Raw genomic sequence first — 19,442 nt, 5'->3', positions numbered from 1 at the left:
GGCCGTGCCGTGTACTGGGGACAGTTTTGAGGGCTTTTCTGCATGTCTTAGAGGGTCAGTGGCACAGTGGAGACTGCTTCTGGGGTAATGGACATGTCAGTTACTTGCCGCAGAATCTGTCTTGGGGTCTGCTTTGCAGGGATCCCCGCATGACACAATGCCTCGTCCTCCACCAGGTCAACTTACATTTACGTTCCGAAAACCAGGTTCACAGCTGGCTCTTAGAGTCACTGCAAGCCCAGCACCTTGGGAAGCTGAGGCGGGCGGATCACCTGAGGTCAGGAATTTGAGACCAGCCTGACCAACATGGAGAAACCCCATCTCTCCTAAAAATACAAAATTAGCTGGGCATGGTGGTGCATGTCGGTAATCCCAGCTACTCGGGAGGCTGAGGCAGGAGAATCGCTTGAACCCGGGAGGCAGAGGTTGCGGTGAGCCAAGATCACGCCACTGCACTCCAGCCTGGGTGACAAGAGTGCAACTCCATCTCAAAAAAATAAATAAAGGAAAAAAGTTACGGAATCACTAAGAAAGGCAGAGCCCACTGTGCCGGTGGGGAGAACTCTGACAGCCGTGGCCGCGGCACGCCAAGCCCGTGAGGAAGCCAGCCTCTGCGGCCCCGCGTGCCGGAGACCCCGCATCCAGCGTAGCGGGTTGCACTGGTCTCAGGCATGAACTGGGCTAAAATGGGGAAAGAGGACTATGGCCGGGACGACTTGGGTGAGGTAGGGTTTTGGGTTCGCTTGTTTGGTTTTTGTGGAGGCGAGGTCTCGCTGTGTCACCCAAGCTGGTCTCCTGCTCCTGGGCTCAAGCGACCCTCCTCCCTCTGCCCCCCAAGTGCTGAGATTATAGGCGTGAGCCACTGCACCCAGCCTGGAGGGTCTGGGGTGTGGTTCTGAATGGGGCATATGGGGTGAGAACAAGTGGTGAAGAGAGGCTGGGAGTCCTGAGTGGGCGATGAGGCGGCCGGTGTGGGAGGAAGAATCGCCCCAAGTCGAAGCTGGAATGGCGGTGAGAGGAGCACACGGCTCATCAGTCAGCCCGGCCTCGGGCACACTCACCTCCTCGCTGCGGATTCCAAAGAAGGTGTGGTAGTTGCCTGGGTATCCCACAAACCTGGGGCAAAGTTAAGGTCATGAGCCTCGCCAGGTTCCTGCCTGTCTGCTCCCACCTCCCAGGCTGCGGGGGGAGGCCTGAGCAGAGCTGCCGCGCCTGCCCTGGTGGGGCGTAACCTGTGGACTCCAGGCTGCAACATGGCCTCCTGTGGACCCCTGAGCTGGGGAGACCAAGACGTGGGCAGCCCCCGTCTGGGCAGAGGTGAAGGTCGGCGTGGGCCCCCGTCCCCTGCCCGGGTCCCCTGTTCCATCCTCCGCCCTCCCTGAGCATGCTGGATGAAGCGCGGGGCCCAGGCAGCTGGGAAACATGAGCGATGAAGCAGGGCGAGCCGTGGCTGGGGGCGGGCACCCACCTGCCCTTGAAGAAGGCGATGTAGATGGGGGAGGAGTAGAAGTTGACAAACTGGAAGATGAACACCTTGAGGGTGAAGGCGTCCTCGAACTTGGTCTGTGTGCGGTGCATTTCTGTGGCACAGAGAGCCCAGGCTGAGTCCCTGGGGTGGTCGCCAGCATCCAGCTAGACGCCCCCTCTCCTAGGACCACCTCGCCACCCAGGGGTGAAGAAAAGCCGTATCATCCAGATATTTTAAAGAGATTCAAAGATGGGGGCAAAAAGTGTGACAGTTCCAAAGTCACCCAAAACATGTCGAGGGGAGCTGGGAAAATGGGTGCCACCCAACGCTAACGATTAATGTGCTCACAGGCGAGTGGTCAGGGGCTGGGTCAGAGCAACAGAATCGAGGCTTGAGGCCGAGGCCGTGCAGGGGACTGGGCCCCGGTGCGGGTGCCAGAGGTGGGAGCATAAAAGGCTAAAGGTTGTGGGAGGCACCGCGCCCCACAGCTGCAGAAACGGCTGGGCGGCTCCCCTCAGGGCGCTGCCCTTGGCCGCCCAGCACCAGGAACCTCAGGTCTCTCCCGACGCCCACCTTCCCCTGGCTGTCCACCGGGAGGCACTCCCTCCTCAGCACCGCAGCCCTGCTCCACTCTGCGGCCTCTCCTAGAACCCCGGCTCCAGCGCAGGGCTGACAGCTTTTGTTCAAGGTTATTCACCCCCAGGGCCAGAACAGGGCTGGTGACAGGCAGCAGCTTGTGGGACGAATGGATTGGTCCATACATGTTTGTCCTCAGGAAATGAGACAGGGAAAGAGAAGACAGAGGGGGAAGGAAGAGGGAGGAACTGACAGGCAGCTGCTGCCCCCCGGGAACTCCCCAGCCCGGCGGCCGATCACCACGCCACCCGGCGAGGCTCAGCGGCCCTATTCTACAGGGACGGCTCCTGCCTGGGACCTCACAGCCTGGAGGGGCCCCGTGGAGGGTGAGAACTCATCTCAGGTGCTTGAGTGCCCCAGGGTCCTTTTCCCCAGGAAGGCCCCACTGACTGCTCTTTTAAGGGGGCCTCTCAGGAGGCGCAGACACCTCCAGTCTGTACCACATTTAGAAATGGGGGCAATGGCATCCCAAACCAGGAATTGTGTCCCACCTGGGGTGCCAGAAACAAAAAATAAGAAAGAAAACCAGGTGCTGCAGCCCATGCCTGTCATCCAGCACTTTGAAAGGCCCAGGCAGGAGGGTCATCACTTGAGGCCAGGAGCTCGAGACCAGCCTGGGTCACATAGTGAGACCCGTTTCCATTAAAAAAAAAAAAAAATTCAGCTGGGCACAGTGGTGCGTGCCTGCAGTCCCAGATACACAGGAGGCTGCAGCAGGAGGATCCCTGAGCTTGGGAGGCCAACGCTTTGGCTACGGTGAGCCACGATCATGCCAGGGCACTCCAGCCCAGGCAACAGAGTGAGATCGTCTCAAAAGAAAAAACATAAAGAAGAAAGAAATAGAAATGAGCGACCCTGCTTGTCAGCGAGTGAGAGTCATGGTGGCTTGGGGCTCGCAGGGAGCCCAATCAGCACCTGGCCGACCCCGGCCCACTCACCCCACCGTGTCAGGACGTGGGCCAGGGTCACATAGATCTTGGAGAGGATGAGGATGAAGATGAGGTTCACCACAGACCCTGTGAGGCTGGCGATGCGTGAGGCCTGACGGGAGACAGGTGGTCAGAGCCGGACCAGAGGCTGCTCCGGACCCCCCAAGGCGGCCGGCAGAGGCTCACCCAGGCAGCGAGGATGGTGTTGCCCGACCTGGACACCAGGATGGCCATGATGGTGCGGTAAAGGATGATAGACACAAGGCACATGACCACCACAGCCACCTGCAGGGCGGGGAGGCCCATCAGCTCCTTCACCCTCAGGCCATGGCCCCTGACAGCCCTTGTAGTCTACTCTGGCCCTCGCACTGCCTCCTCTAGGAAGCCCCCCACCTCCAGCCCTGCTGTGCTTCCAGGCTGTGTCCTTCCTGGTGGGCTGTTCAGGCAGAGGTGGGTGGGTTTAGGGTTAGAGGCTGGGCCGCATCTGGGCATCGAGGCAGCCACTGTGAGTGTCAGAGAGCCATTCTGCCCCAGGAATTGGGGATTCCTGACATCTTGGCAGGGGTGGGAGGGGTCCTGTTAGGAAGCCCTTTGGCTGGAAGGCAAGACAGGGTGCCGGGAACTCTCCTGCTGCGTGCCTGCCTCTCTTTCCTTGAAACCGACCTCCTTGCTTGAAAGATGCCCCATGTCCACACCCACGGGGAGATCCTCCCCAGCCCTCTGCCTGACTCACACCTGCTCTCAGCCAGGACTCCACAGCCGAGCCCCAGACTCAGCCCCTCCCCGGAGCTGAGGCATGTGGGGGCCTCTGCAGGGAGAGGGTTCTGTGCCCAGAGGAGGCATCTGGCCTCAGCACCAAGGTGGGATGGTGGACAAAACCCCCTCACGTGTGCAGGAAGACGGAGATGTGAGTGGAGGCAGGGGGACCGCGTACCATCACCACGATCACCACGGAGCCCGCCAGCATGCGGCGCGTGCGGCTCCTCTCGGGGAAGTAGGGCTCGTCCTCACCCGTGATGGGGTTCGGGGCCGTCATGGGGGCCGAGGCGGCAAACTGGGGCCGAGGCCTCTCCTGGAAGGGAGCCGGTGCTCAGCGGACGCCCTCACCGGGCGTGACGATGGCCCAGCGGGGACGGCTCACCTCGATGTCCTCGTAGTCGGAGCAGTCCCAGCGATAGGCCAGCGTGGCACTCTTCCGTTTCCAGTACTCCAGGAGCAGCACGGCCCACAGCGCCATGAACAGGCTGAAGAAGACGGTGCCGCCGTGGTCGAACAGCCGGCCGGCCTGTGGCGGGGATGGGGCGCGTCCAGACGTGCTCGAGACAGGAGGCCCCTTGTTCCTTCCAGAGTTCCTTCCTCCTGGAATGGAGGCGCATCCCTGCCCCACACACCCTGCTGTGTTTTGGAAGCACAGACCCACAGATGGAGAGGAATTTTGCCTCAGGACGGCTCACACCCAGGTCTCACGCACACCTGACTTTGAGGCTGTGATTTGGGACTGTCTGAGCTGATGACATTTTCATGAGGTTTTGGACCTAGAGTTAATGCTGTAAGGGGTGAGACTTGGAGATGCTGGGATGAGGTGGTTGTATTTTGCACATGGGATGGACTTGAAGTTTTGGGGAGCAGAGGTTGGAGGCTGAACTGTAGTGAGTTGAATTCTGGCCCCCAAAAGACACGTTCATGAGGAACCTCAGAATGTAATCTTATTTGAATGAGTGCCTTTCAGAGGTAAGGTAAGAATCTCCAGAGGAGAGTACCCTGGACAAACCCTTACAAGAGGGGAGAAGAGGAACCAGCACCCCGACACAGAGGGGAAGGCCAGGTGGAGACGGAAGCAGAGACTGGAGTGAGGCAGCCACGGCCAGGGAGGACGGAGGACTGCCAGCAGCACCAGAAGCTAGGAGAGAGGCCTGGGGCCGAGTCCCCAGAACCAGCCCAGCCTGCCGACACCTTGATTCTGAACTGGGGCCTGGGTCTGCTATTTTAAGTCCGATGTGTGGTCCTAGGAAAGACCCAGGTGGACACCCAGGAGTGAGGTCAAAGGGTGTGTGGCCCATCGGTGGTGCCCAGGGCTCTGGGTCCAGTGTGTGTGGGGTACAGGCAAGGCCATGAGGCCCCCGAGAAGGTGGACAGACCCGGGAAGCACACCGGGCGAGCGTGGGGACAGTGGGGCTGAGACTGCAGGACCCTCCTGCCCAGGTCTCGTAAGTTGAGAATTCTGCCTGTGCCCTGAGGGCTGCAGGGTTTGTCTGCTTCGGAGCCAAGGGCCGGGTTCCCCCAGAGTGCCAGAGCTAGCATCCTGGCATGGGGGATCTCCTTGAGTTGGAAGCACTAACGTGGGCCACTGCTGTGTGTAGGCAGTCTGCCACGTGCTGGGAGGTGGGGGCCGGGCATGACTCCAATTCCAGGTGAGAGAAGAAACGTTGAGGAGCTCACCTTTATGTGGTGACAAGCAGGACAGGGCTGGTGCAGGCAGTCAGGACCGGGACCAGGACCGGGACCAGGACCGGGACTGGGGAGCCACTCTCCTTATCCCCCTACTCCCAAATCCCCCACCCCACCCACCCCTTCTCATACCTGGGCCAGGGCACAGGCGCTGGAGAGCAGCCAGAAAGAGCAATCGAGGCAAAGTGGGCACATCTCGAAGGTGTCCTGGCTGCCACACAGCTCCTGCCTGCAAGGCATGGGGTGAGGGGTAGGAGCTGGCAGCGGAGGGGACACTTGCTCTTGCCACCACTACCTTTGCCAGGCCCAGCATTTCTTTAAAAAACCGTTGTTTCAAAATATATGCCATGACAATGTCTGAGATGAGTTTCTGAAATTTTGGTTCCATGATAACTTAAAACACAAGTCCAGTCACTTATTAACATCGTAAGAAATCTTACATTATTATAATAAACAAGTCAGTACCAATAAAATTAGCTTGGGAGCACTCCTATTCACCTGCGCCAGCCCGGGAGCACTCCCGCCCACCTGCGCCAGCCCGGGAGCACTCCCGCCCACCTGCGTCAGCCCGGGAGCACTCCCGCCCACCTGCGTCAGCCCGGGAGCACTCCTATTCACCTGTGTCAGCCCGGGAGCACTCCTATTCACCTGTGTCAGCCCGGGAACACTCCTGACCACCTTTGTCAGCCCGGGAGCACTCCTGCCCACCTTTGTCAGCCCGGGAGCACTCCTATTCACCTGTGTCAGCCCGGGAGCACTCCTATTCACCTGTGTCAGCCTGGGAGCACTCCTATTTACCTGTGTCAGCCTGGGAACACTCCTATTTACCTGTGTCAGCCTGGGAACACTCCTGACCACCTTTGTCAGCCTGGGAGCACTCCTGCCCACCTGTGTCAGCCTCGGAGCACTCCTATTCACCTGTGTCAGCCCGGGAGCACTCCTATTCACCTGTGTCAGCCCGGGAGCACTCCTATTCACCTGTGTCAGCCCGGGAGCACTCCTGCCCACCTGTGTCAGTCCGGGAGCACTCCTGCCCACCTGTGTCAGCCCGGGAGCACTCCTATTCACCTTTGTCAGCCCGGGAGCACTCCTATTCACCTGTCAGCCCGGGAGCACTCCTGCCCACCTGCGTCAGCCCGGGAGCACTCCTATTCACCTGTGTCAGCCCGGGAGCACTCCTGTTCACCTGTGTCAGCCCGGGAGCACTCCTGCCCACCTGAGTCAGCCCGGGAGCACTCCTGCCCACCTGCGTCAGCCCGGGAGCACTCCTGCCCACCTGCGTCAGCCCGGGAGCACTCCTGCCCACCTGCGTCAGCCCGGGAGCACTCCTGCCCACCTGCGTCAGCCCGGGAGCACTCCTATTTACCTGTGTCAGCCTGAGAACACTCCTGACCACCTTTGTCAGCCTGGGAGCACTCCTGCCCACCTGTGTCAGCCTCGGAGCACTCCTATTCACCTGTGTCAGCCCGGGAGCACTCCTATTCACCTGTGTCAGCCCGGGAGCACTCCTATTCACCTGTGTCAGCCCGGGAGCACTCCTGCCCACCTGTGTCAGCCCGGGAGCACTCCTATTCATCTATATCAGCCCAGGAGCACTCGTATTCACCTTTGTCAGCCTGGGAGCACTCTTATTCACCTGTCAGCCCGGGAGCACTCCTGCCCACCTCTGTCAGCCCGGGAGCACTCCTATTCATCTGTGTCAGCCCGGGAGCACTCCTATTCACCTGTGTCAGCCCGGGAGCACTCCTATTCACCTGTGTCAGCCCAGGAGCACTCCTATTCACCTGTGTCAGCCTGGGAGCACTCCTGCCCACCTGTGTCAGCCTGGGAGCACTCCTATTTACCTATGTCAGCCTGGGATTACTCCTGACCACTTGTCAACCTCGGAGCACTCCTGCCCACCTGTGTCAGCCCGGGAGCACTCCTATTCACCTGTGTCAGCCCGGGAGCACTCCTATTCACCTGTGTCAGCCCGGGAGCACTCCTATTCACCTGTGTCAGCCTAGGAGCACTCCTATTTACCTGTGTCAGCCTGGGAACACTCCTATTTACCTGTGTCAGCCTGGGAACACTCCTCACCACCTTTGTCAGCCTGGGAGCACTCCTGCCCACCTGTGTCAGCCTTGGAGCACTCCTATTCACCTGTGTCAGTCCGGGAACACTCCTATTCACCTGTGTCAGCCCGGGAGCACTCCTATTCACCTGTGTCAGCCCGGGAGCACTCCTATTCACCTGTGTCAGCCCAGGAGCACTCCTATTCACCTGTGTCAGCCTGGGAGCACTCCTGCCCACCTGTGTCAGCCTGGGAGCACTCCTATTTACCTGTGTCAGCCTGGGATTACTCCTGACCACTTGTCAGTCTAGGAGCACTCCTGCCCACCTGTGTCAGCCTGGGGGCACTCCTAATCACCTGTGTCAGCTTGGGAGCACTCCTATTCACCTGTGTCAGCCTGGGAGCACTCCTATTCACCTGTGTCAGCCTGAGATTACTCCTGACCACCTATCGTCCTTTTAGCCACATCCACAGGGCTCTCTATGACACTCCTGAGGACAGGCATGTGCTCACCAATCACCTCAATCACCAGTTCTCTGCACAGGCCCTAGCACCTAAGGGTCCCCCTGCCCCACACCCCTCTGGAGGCCCAGCACCAGGCCCTAGAGCTGTGTTGACAGAACACTCACGTGGGTATGTCTGAGAACACCAGGAAACAGCCCACCAGGAACACCAGCGTACCCACCACTGCTGCTGGCAGGAGCCAGCCGGTGTAAAACCCTGCATGGGGACAGCAGGGTCCGCCATTAGAAACCCAGGCATGGGGCCCAGGGAAGGGTCTGCACAGCCATGCTTGTCCCCCAGGGACCCACTCTCTGCCCAGCTAGGGTGCTGGAGCCCAATGCGAGGAAGCCAAGAGGGGTGCAGCTCTCCCTGGCAGCTCTGGCATGGTCTCACACTCCTGGGCCTCTGCCCTAAACTCTGGACACCGCTGCCACATGACCAACACCAGTGCTCCTGGGGCTCCAGCCCACCCGGCTTTCCACCTCTGGATGCCTCTCCTCACCCAGCTTACTCCAACCAACCTGCCCAGGATGGACGGGAGAAGTTCCTCCACGTCCTGCTCACCACAGAACCGCGGACCGCACCCTTCTGTTCCAGCCCCAGGGAAACTGCAGGTCATTCTGGGTGCTTCCCTCCCCACCACCCAACCCTCACCCTGGCCCCTGCCTCACTTGACCAGAGGCACATCCCCTTGTTACCCCGGGCCCTCAGCATGCACCCCCATCTGCCTCCATGGGGCTAGTCCAGACCCAGACCTGGTGTCCCGCCTCTTGCCTGCCTCTGCTGGCCACAGTGACTGCTGTGAAACGCAAGTCTGCCTGGAGCGCAGATGCAGCCTTGGCCCTGCTTGCCCCAGAGGCCCCAGCCACCCCCAGCCTGGCATGCTGCCCCAGGGGCGTGCTCGGGCCCCGAGATGGCCAGGTGGGTCCTGGCACACAGGCGTATGCCTCCGCCCCAAGGCTGTGCCCCAGCTGTCCTTCCACAGCCGCCAGCCCCGCCCACTGCCCTGGCCGGCTCCACTGTCTGGGTCCACTGTGGGGCAGTGTGTGGGAATGAGAAAGGCCTTTGGAAGTTCTGGAGTACAGAATGAAAGGGTTGGGGCTGACCCAGGATGGGGAAGGGAGGGCATCGAGAGCGGAGCAGGGTGAGGGCAGCCAGGACCCAGGAGGAACGGCCCCGGGGCTGCCTAGTGCAGACAGACGGGCATCTAGAAGGTGCTGACCTTGGCCTGGACCCAGGCAGGGGCGACCTCCCTAGGATGGGTGTTCCTAGAGTGGCCCCAGGGCCTCATGGATTGCATCTGGGGAGCCAGTGACAGTCGGGGATGGAGTCAGGAGAGACCCCCACCCGCAGAAGCAGTTCTTAGCACTGTCGCTAGGGCACGAGAAGGCCAGGGCGCAGCGTAGTCATGGCGCCCAGTTAGAGTGACTGGGCTGGGTAGGAGCCAGGAGCGCAGCCCATCAGGAGTCAGCGAGGCCAGGCCGAGAGCGGCGCCCACCGGCCAAGCTCCCATGCACGCTGCGCTCCAGGGGCACGGACTGGCAAACTGTTACAACCTGAGACCAAGCTAAGCTGGGGGAGCCCAGGCGGTCTGGGGGCAGCGAGGGGGACTCACCGAGCCAGGCGAAGTAGAGGGCCACTTTCTCCCCGAAGTACCTGCGCACGTGGTCCAGGGGCTGGTACTTGCTCCACTTGCCCCAGCGCGCCCAGTGCCGGAACAGGACTTGGCGCTGGTTGAGGCACGGAGCCTGCGGGCCCTCTGGGGGTGCCCTGAAGGGGCCCTGGGGACGAGAGGCCTGTGGGTGGGAGGCTCCCCCTATTTAACCCCCTGGGCACTGTTGTAGGTGCGGGGGCTTCATGGGACACGGGCAGACCAGCCTGGGAATTTGGGATTGCCATGTGAAGAAAACAATAGATTCATGTGGAAGGTGGGTTCAGGGTGGTCCGGGAGGACCTCTCTGTGTGGCCAGGCCCCTCTGGCTCCTGGGCTTCGAGGGTTGAGGGCGGGGGAAGGGCCTGGAGAGGCCACCCTGGGAGAAGCCAGTGGTTCTGGTCCAGGCCAAGCACCGTCTTTGGGTTGGCGATTCCCCAGGCTGGTGTCCCGTGCTGTGCATCCTGGGCCCTGGCTGGTACGAGGAACCGTGCTGCCCTGGTGAGGTGGGACACCTGGCACTTCCACACCCACTTTTTCATTTTACCCTCATGACAGCGTTGGGGCAGGACTGGCCCCACAGCCACGCAGTAGTGGGCTCGGGTCTGACCAAGCCCCTGTGATGCCCCTCCCCTGCTCAGTGCTGTTTTCTCAGGGATGATGGAGGCTGACAGGAGCAGGTGCAGCAGCAGCTGCCGTGGTGAGTGCCCTCTTTGGCATTGCCTCAGTTTACCCAGCTTCTGGAGGGGGACAGGAGAGCTCACTGTCTTTCCCAGCAAGAGAAGCTACCCAGAGAGCTTGAGCGGTAGCATCTAGACCCCAGGGACCAGCCTGTTCCCATGTTAGGCACCACAGTGGGGGCTGCAGTCCCAGCAGAGCTGGACCTGAGGCCCTGGAAGGGCCACGGCACGGCCTGCATGTCACCGAATGTGTGTGCGTTTAGTGTTCTGACTCCCAGGTGGCCACGCCAGCTACTATGCATGCCCCACACTCACCTCCCTGGGGGCCAGCAGGACCCGAGGCGACTCACCTCCCATGCCCAGGCTGGAGCCCCCAGCCCCGAACTCACATCATGCAGTGGGAAGGCGGCGCTAAAGACACCCTCCGCCAGCAGCTGGTGGATCCCAAGCAGGTTTTTCTTCTTGTGGCCATACGGGGTCTTGGCCAGGATCTCAAACAGCTGCAGGGGGCATGGAGGATGGCGGAGGTCACCTGTCACGTGACGTATCCTCGCTAGCCTGTCTGCAGGCCAAGGCCGCCGATGGCCTCCCGCAGCCTTCTGGTGACAACAGCTATCTAATGGAAAAGCTTGGGGCTTCGTGTCACCACCTCATACTCAGGAGGCCCCTGCGCCGGGTGGCATTCACTCTCCCACCCTGCAGGCTCGGAGGCCTTGACCAGAGCCACACAGCGTGTAGGGTTGGGTATGCACCCGAGGCTGGACCCCGCCTGGCTGTGCACAGCCCACTCTGTACCCGCACCCTGGGTGATGGTAAACACTGCAGCCTGGGAGTCAGCTGTGTCCAGGGTGTGCCCTGCCTCCCGTCTGGGCAGCCCACGGGATTGTGGCCCCATGGTGGTCAGCGGGGCCTCTCTGGGCAGGCCTGGCCTGGCCCTTTCCTGCCCACAGGCCTCAGAGCCAGCCTCCTGCCGGGGTGCCTAGGGCCTGCTCCACTGCACCTGCTGCCACCCATCCTTGGAGGACGCTCGGGGCGGGTCTGCTCCCAGCCAGCAGGACCCACCCTGCCTGGGGCTGGTCTCAGCTGTCCCACTGGTCCATAAATCCAATATCTATTTTGAGCCCTGGGGTCCCGGAGGGGCACTGGGCCCTTCCCCACCCCTCCCCAATCCTGGGCCATGGCCTGCCCTGTATAGTGAGCTAAGGTCAGCCTCTAAAGTCTCCAAAGCCTCCAGGCCTCTGCCTCCGCCCTCTGATCTCAAGTGAGCCTTCCTGCACCCAAGGAGGCTGAGGGCTGGCAGCATCCTCAGATCTGGGTCCAGGTCTGGGGCCGCCGCAGGGACCCCCACTCACAATTTGGTGCCTCTTGGTGCTTGTGAAGAAGGTGTCCCGGTTGTCACTCCCGAGGAAGCTGTGGGCATGTGAACAGTGCAGAACATTTGGGGCACGGGTGCAGGAGCAGGAGCACATGCCTGCGCACAGCCCTCACCCCGGGAGACCAGCTGGCCTCCGGCCTTCCCCAGGAACAGGAGGCCACAGCAGGCCCCAGATACCCAGGCCCCCTCACCACACACAGGGCAGGGGGACCTGAACAGTGTTCGGGCACAGGGCAGGGCGGTGCAGAGGGCCAGGCTGCGCCCCTCCATCCTGTGTGCTGCCCCGAAGCTCCGGCCCTGGGCCGAGGGTGCGCTCGGGCAGTGTGGACAGTGGCTGGGCAGGGGGCCTCCCTGGGAAACTGGAATCTCGGGAAGCCATGGGTGGTTGAATTTCCCACCAGCCCCCAAAGGAGGCATCCCATGTGGCAGAAAGGCCACCTTCAGCACTGGCCCCCGACAGCGGTCCCTGCCACTTCTGGGCTCCCGCAGTCTGTAGGCCTGGTGCCAGAGGGACTGGCTTTGTCCAGTCGTTTCTGTGTGGACAACACAGGTGTAGTTTCCAGGAGGGAGAACCGGGAGCCAGCATGAGCCGAACACGTCCCTGTTTTCTGCGGCGTCCACAGTCGCCCAGGCCCCGAGAGACCGTGGTGAGTGGGTACCGTGCTGCCCCGTGACACGCGTGCCTGGCGGGACCCGGACCTTGCGTGTCCAGCCACTAGGCCTTGGCGGGTATCTGTCCGGCAGCATGACCGCCCTGGCCTGGCCGACGCAGCGGCTTCTGGAAATACACGCAGTGAGCGCGCCCACCTGGCTTCAGTTCCCCGCCAGAAACGCCAGTGAGGAGGGTCTGGGGCAGCGCCTCCTCCGCTCACTCATCCACCGAGTCCTGCTCACTCCCGTCCCTTCCCCCGGCGGCGGGGCCCCTGCCTCACCGTGGCAGCTTGCTCGCTCTGAACCTGCAGGAGTAGTACTCGGGGGGCACATCAGGCACGTCCTCCAGCAGAACGTTGGGGATGCCCAGCCACGCCAGCAGCCCGGCCGACCAGTTGGAGGCCTGGTTGGGTAACTCCTGGAAGGAAACATCGGTGGCTCCTCCCACTCCGGAGGGGAGGGCAAATCCCCCAGGTGGGGGTGGCGGCTGTGCAAGTTTGCAAACTGGGCAATTGGTGAAGGGGCACCAGCAGAGAGAAGGAGTGCAGCAGACCTGCCACCGCCCCTCCCCACTCAGGGCCCAGGTGAGCCCCTCCCCACTCTGAGGTCCCAGGTGAGCCCCTCCCCTACTCTGAGGTCCCAGGTGAGCCCCTTCCCTGCTCTGGACCCTGGCGAGCCTCTCCCCCATCAGGGCCCAGGTGAGCTCCTCCCCACTCTGAGGTCCCAGGTGAGCCCCTTCCCTGCTCTGGACCCTGGAGAGCCCCTCCGCCCTCTGAGGTCCCAGGTGAGCCCCTCCCCTACTCTGAGGTCCCAGGTGAGCCCCTTCCCTGCTCTGGACCCTGGCGAGCCTCTTCCCCATTAGGGCCCAGGTGAGCCCCTCCCCACTCAGGGCCCAGGCAAGCCCCTCCACCCTCTGAGGTCCCAGGTGAGTCCCTCCCCTGTTCAGGACCCTGGTTAGCCCCTCCCCACTCAGGGCCCAGGAGAGCCCCTCCCCCTCTCAGTGCCCAGGTGAGTCCATTCCCCTCTCAGGGCCCAGACAAGCCCCTCCCCCTCTCAGTGCCCAGGTGACCCCGCCCCTCTCAGGGCCCAGGTGAGTCCCTTCCCCTCTCAGGGCCCAGGTGAGCTCCTCCCCACTCAGGGCCCAGGTGAGCCCCTTCCCCCTCAGGGCCCAGGTGTGAGCCCCTCCCTGCTCAGTGCCTCAGGCTAGGCCACTCAGCTTGTCAGCCTGTGGCCCAGAGCCCCTCGAGTGGAAAAGGGACAGAAACAGTGAATAGGGTGTCTCTGCCACCCACATGCCATGAGGGTCGAGCCCAGCATGTGCAGTGGGTGGCGGACCTCCTCCAGGCACGTCTTCCTGAGGTCACCGGGAGCCAGTCTTCTCTACCCCAGGCCTCAGCAGGGCGCTGGGCTCGGAGTGGTCAGCTCAGTGCATACACACTGTTCACCTGGCTCCACCGCCCATGAGCCCACCGCCTGCCCTGTTTGCCCAGCGAGGTTTCTTGGGGCCTGGTGTCGGGCTGGGTAGGAGAAGCCCTCCCAGGGCTGTCAGCATCGCAGCTGACCTTGGTGCTGGGGGAGCAAATAACCCCGGTGGGGCCCCACGCCTGACCTGTCCCGCGTACCTGCAAGGGGAGCTTCAGGCGCAGGTCTTCGGCATAGTAGCAGAGCGCAGCCCAGGAGGCGCTGAGGAGGGCGTAGTGCACCGCGCTGTCCCCATCCTGGACGTCAAGCTGCAGGCACCCAGGGCCCCGTGAGAGCCTGAGGGTGCATGCGTGGGACACGTGTGCACGCGTGTGTCTATTCGAACTCTTAGGAGAAGACTGGCATTTCTGTAGCCCTGGTAATCACCGGCTTTGAATCTCCCATTTGAGCCATGACACCTGCTCCCGTGGCGGTGCCTCTGAAAGCCAGCCAGGCCCAACAGCCCCCGTGTGGGAGTGGGCTCCAGCAGCAGATTCGTGGCAGACAGGGCACACTGTTGGGGCGGGCAGCCCCTGCAGCCTCCCCCAGCTGGCCAGACCACGCTGACTCATGCCCACCTCCTGGCTTGAGGGGCAGCGCCTCCAGCTTTTGGTTTTCAATATTGAAAGGTCACCTCACCTTTGATCAGTCACCAGGTGTACATGCATGTTGTGCACGAACACATTTCAGTGTGTGTGTGTGTGTGTGTGTGTACATATGCGTGGACTGCTGTCTGTGCACGTGTGCGCATGTGTGCCAGCATGTGACAGGCGCTCCTGGAGCCCGGGGTGGCTTGAGACCGGGATCTTCAGTCTAATAGACAAGCGCCTCCTCTGAGTGTGTAACTGCTTCTCAGCCCCCGCCCTTAGTCCAGGGGTCCTCAGCCCTCACGTTCCTCACAGTCATCTGGGGTTCCCCAAATGCCAAAGCCCAGCCCCACCTTGGGCGAGGTGGAAGAGTGGAGGGCAGACCCGGGCCCGGCTGGCTGCGATGTGCACGGAATGCTGAGAGCCGTCCTGCGGACTGAAGACCAGGAGCACTTTGGGCAGTGTGCTGGGGCACCGCCGTCCCCTGCAGTAGTCCCCCTGCCCTCAACGGAAGAGCAGCGCTGCCCAAGTCTGGATGATGACCTTGCAAACTCATGGGACCACACCATCCCATCAGCCTTTTCCACCGTAAAGGCAGGTGTCTTTTCATCTCTGCCTCCCAGACTCTGAGGCCAGTCCAAACTCAGGAGTAGGGGGCTGGTAGCTCTGTGGGTTCCATGTGCCAACACCTGAGAAGGCCCGGGAAGGAAGCCAGGGATAGCGGGGCTGGCAGCCTGGGGTGTGGAGGATGATTGGCAAGTGGGGGCTGCTCCCTGTGTGTTCTGGACAAGGCGTAGGACATGTGGGAATGAGAAGGTGAGCGAGGGGAAGAAAGGCACGGAAAGTGGAGGGAGTCGGATGCAGGGCTAACAGTCCACGGCAGGTTAAAGCCAACCAGGACACCACGGTGACCACGTGAGCCAGCCAGGACAGGGGAAAGGTGTCTGTCACACATGAACCAGCAATGGCTAATGGCAAGAACAGACAACAAGCTCCTCAGCCTTCGTAAGGAAAAGGCAGGTGGGGCTGGGTGTGGTGGCTCATGCTTGTGATCGCAGCACTTTGGGAGGCCGAGACTGGCAGATCTCTTGAGGTCAGAAGTTTGAGGCCTGCCTGGTCAACATGGGGTAACCCCATCTCTACTAAAAATACAAAAATTAGCCGGGTGTGGTGGTGCACACCTGTGATCCCAGCTACTCAGGAGGCTGAGGCAGGAGAATCGCTTGAACCCGGGAGACAGGTAGTGAGCCAAGACTGCACCACTGCACTCCAGCCTGGGTGAGAGTCAGACCCTGTCTCAAAAAAATAAGGCAGGTGACATGGGAGTCCAAGGCAGGCAGATTGCTTGAGCCCAGGAGTTCCAGACCAGCCAGGGCAACAAAGTCACACCTCATCTCTACAGAAACTAAAAAGAATTAGCTGGGCACGGTGGTGTGGGCCTATAGTCCTGGCTACTCAGGAGGCTGAGTCGGGAAGATGGCTTGACCCTCGGGAAATTGAGGCTGCAGTGAGCCGTGACTGCACCACTGCACTCCAGCCAGGGCAACAGAACAAGACCCTATCTCATGAAAAAAAAGAAAAAGGCAAGTGATCCAATAGAAAAAAGGGCAAAAGACGCAAAAAGGCAATTCACAGTACTGGAAACATAAATGGACCAGAAGCGCGAACAGTGCTCAGCCTGCAGCTCTGCTCGCAATAGCAAAGACAAGGAATCAATCTCAACGCCCATCCGTGGCGGACGGGATAAAGAAGACGTGGTACATGTGTATCGTGGAATACTACGCAGCCATCAACAAGAACAAGAGCATGTCCTTTGCAGGAAGGTGGATGGAGCTGGAGGCCGTTATCCTTGGCAAATTTTCAGGAACAGAAAACCAAATACTGTATGTTCTCACTTATAAGCAGGAGCTAAACGATAAGTCGTGGACACAAGAGAACAACAGATGCTGAGGTTTACTTGAGGGTGGAGAGTGGGAGGAGGGAGAGGAGTAGAAAAAATAACTGTTGCGTAGTAAGTACCCGAGTGATGAAATCATCTGTACAACAAACCCCTGTGACGTGAGTTTACCTATAATGTAATAAACCTGCACATGTGCCCCTGAACCTAAAGTGAAAATTAAAAAAAACTCAACCTCTTTAAAAAACAGGGAAAATGCAAATTTAAACCATGGTGAGGCCAGGGGCGGTGGCACACGCCTGTAATCCCAGCACTTTGAGATGCCGAGGCGGGTGGATCACCTGAGGTCAGCCTGGCCAACATGGCGAAACCCCATGTCTACTAAAAACACAAAAAGTAGCTGGGCACGGTGGCGGGTGCCTGTATTCCCAGCTACTCAGGAAGCTGAGGCCAAAGAATCTCTTGAACCTGGGAGGTGGAGGTTGCAGTGAGCTGAGATCACGCCACTGCACTCCAGCCTGGGTAACAGAGTGAGACTCCATCTCAAAAATACACACACACACACACACACACTCTCACCCCATGGTGAGCCACCACTGTGTCCCAACTGATTGGTAAAACGATAAAAGTCTGCAGTACCGAGTATTGAGGAGACAGAGAAAGGGGCCTCAGCCCACTGCTGATGGTGGAAATGGCCACCACGTCGGGGAGTGGTGTGGCCACATGCACATGCCTCTGCCCGGAACCCCTGCTCCCAGAAGTTCCTGCACATGGGCACAGACACACACACGTGCACACACACGAATCAATTTACAGTAGCTGATTTTCTTTTTATCTTTTTTTTTTTTTTTTTTTTGAGACAGAGTTTCGCTCTTGTTACCCAGCCTGGAGTGCAATGGCGCGATCTCAGCTCACCGCAACCTCCGCCTCCTGGGTTCAAGCAATTCTCCTGCCTCAGCCTCCTGAGTAGCTGGGACTACAGGTGCGCACCACCATGCCCAGCTAATTTTTGTATTTTTACTAGAGACAGGGTTTCACCTTGTTGACCAGGATGGTCTCGATCTCTTGACCTCGTGATCCACCCGCCTCGGCCTCCCAAAGTGCTGGGATTACAGGCGTGAGCCACCGCGCCCGGCAGTAGCTGATTTTCATAATCATCGCAGACTGGGAACAAGTCAAATGCCCATTCTCACAGGCATCCATGAGCAAAGGCTGGCACATTTACACGCGGAGCTGCCTGCCACAAGGCGACGGCGGGGCCTGGAGCAGCTGTCTCCACGGAATGACCACACGGGCGGGCCTCGCCACAGGAATGACCCCATGCACCATTCTGCTCTGCGAAGCTCAAACAGACAAAGCCAGGCTGTATTGCCTGATGATGTGAAATTGGTGCTAAAATGGCAAAGAAATCACGAGTGTGATCAACATAAAACTCAGGATTGATGACTGCGGACAGGTGACAGCACAGCCTGCTCTGGGGAACAGAGGAAGGTGGTCGGAAGAGCCGCGTAGACAGACCGGCAATGAGGGACAGGGACACCGCGGGGTGAGAGCTCGGCTCTGCGCCCCAATCCCCAGCTGCCCCAATCCCCGCCTGTGCCCGCACACTCAGCATCCTCACGGCTAGTTCCTGTTTCTCACGCTCCCTGGACCTGTCGCTTAAATGATTCTAAATGGTACCTTCCATTATCACTGAAATCAAACATGTGAATGGACTTTTTTTTTTTGAGACAAGAGTCTCGCTCTGTTGCCCAGGCTGAACTGGAGTTCAGTGGTGCCAGCTTGGCTCACTGCAACCTTCTCCTCCCAAGTTTAAGCAATTCTCCTGCCTCAGCCTCCTGAGTAGCTGGGATTACAGGCATGCACCACCATGCCCAGCTAATTTTTTTTGTATTTTTAGTAGAGACGAGGTTTCACCATATTGGCCAGCTGGTCTCGAACCCCTGACCTTGTGATCCGCCTGCCTCGGCCTCCCAAAGTGCTAGGATTACAGGTGTGAGCCACTGCGCCCGGCCTGTGAAAGGACTTTTTAAGCTGTTAATTCTGTAAGCACACTGAGTGTCATAATCACAAATGACACGTCCACACAAGGCTTTGATGTTGGAGGTGGGACAGGTGAATGGCAAAGGTAGTGTCAGAACCCCTGAGGGCTCCGACTTCCATGCATGAGCTGTGTGCCAGGAGGGATCAGTGTTTACCCCAGCCTGTGGGCAGCAGCTCCCCAGCCACAGGGAGCTCACAGTAGGTGGGGTGTCCAGCAGGACTTTGGGACCTGATCTGCTCCGGGACTCTGGATACCATGCCCTCAGAGTGGCAAGGTCATGCAGCAAGGTCATGAGTCACGTGACCGCCTCCACATACCTGGTCTACGCGCAGCCCAGCCGCACGGAGATGATCCAGAAAGGTCTCCCGCCAGGTCCTGTGCATGTCTGTTCTGTCCTGGGCAGCACTGTCCTGCGGCCAGTCTGGCTTCAGGTCTTCCTCCCAAACGAGGACGAAGTCTGCTGGGAGCCAACAGGGACAGAGGCAGGAGCACAGCTGAGTGATGGCTGCCGGCCTGGGGAAGGGCTGCCAGCATCCCAGCGGGGCGCGAGGGGGAGCTAGGCACTGGACGCACCTCTCCCTGGTCCCAGCCAGGGCTGGGCGGACTCAGGGAGCGCTTCTGGGTTCTAGGACAGCCCTGCATTGGCCTGGGTGGGGAACGTAGGCCTGGAGAGGGGCTGGGGCGTGGCCCGCTGAGATCCCTGCTATGGCCTCTCATCCCTGCAGGTAAGTCCCAAACTCCTAAAGGGGTCTTCAAGGACTTCAGGTTAAGTCACTTTCAGACTTCCCTTACTGCTAGAGAATCATCAAAGCTGGAGAAAATTTCCAAAGCCTCTGCTTTTCTGGCATGAGATGGCAATGGCTGCTGGGCGCAGACTTCCGTGAGCAGAGGAGCGTGCGAGGTGAGCCCTGCCTTCACTCTGGCTTTCTTCCTAGGGGCATTTCCCAAACCAGAGGGGAGGGCAACAGAGCCCAAGCGGAGGCATTGGTGGGTGAAGGCAGTGGGCATCTGAATTAGGTTCTGCTAAGTGGGGAGCTTGGGAAGAAGACGGAGCCACC

At 60.1% G+C, this 19,442-nt stretch overlaps 1 protein-coding gene across 1 annotated transcript in view; it reads right to left on the bottom strand.

The window, feature by feature from the left end:
• The window catches only part of ANO7 (anoctamin 7), a 34,161-nt gene that overhangs the window by 8,472 nt on the left and 6,247 nt on the right, over positions 1-19,442 (bottom strand). The window contains exons 4-17 of the mRNA XM_064383437.1: positions 18,702-18,841; positions 14,018-14,125; positions 12,677-12,813; positions 11,722-11,779; positions 10,759-10,869; positions 9,654-9,819; positions 8,164-8,254; positions 5,614-5,710; positions 4,175-4,318; positions 3,968-4,105; positions 3,220-3,318; positions 3,043-3,145; positions 1,469-1,580; positions 1,062-1,116 (exon numbers count right to left, since the gene is read on the bottom strand). Coding sequence (XP_064239507.1) covers positions 1,062-1,116; positions 1,469-1,580; positions 3,043-3,145; positions 3,220-3,318; positions 3,968-4,105; positions 4,175-4,318; positions 5,614-5,710; positions 8,164-8,254; positions 9,654-9,819; positions 10,759-10,869; positions 11,722-11,779; positions 12,677-12,813; positions 14,018-14,125; positions 18,702-18,841 — 1,559 coding nt within the window. The remainder of the gene's footprint in view (positions 1-1,061; positions 1,117-1,468; positions 1,581-3,042; positions 3,146-3,219; positions 3,319-3,967; positions 4,106-4,174; positions 4,319-5,613; positions 5,711-8,163; positions 8,255-9,653; positions 9,820-10,758; positions 10,870-11,721; positions 11,780-12,676; positions 12,814-14,017; positions 14,126-18,701; positions 18,842-19,442) is intronic.

The sequence above is a fragment of the Aotus nancymaae genome, unplaced genomic scaffold, assembly GCF_030222135.1.
Source record: "Aotus nancymaae isolate 86718 unplaced genomic scaffold, 86718_ANA_hifiasm-v0.15.2.pri h1tg000031l, whole genome shotgun sequence".
Taxonomy (NCBI): domain Eukaryota; kingdom Metazoa; phylum Chordata; class Mammalia; order Primates; family Aotidae; genus Aotus; species Aotus nancymaae.
This window is presented reverse-complemented; position numbering and strand designations above follow the sequence as displayed.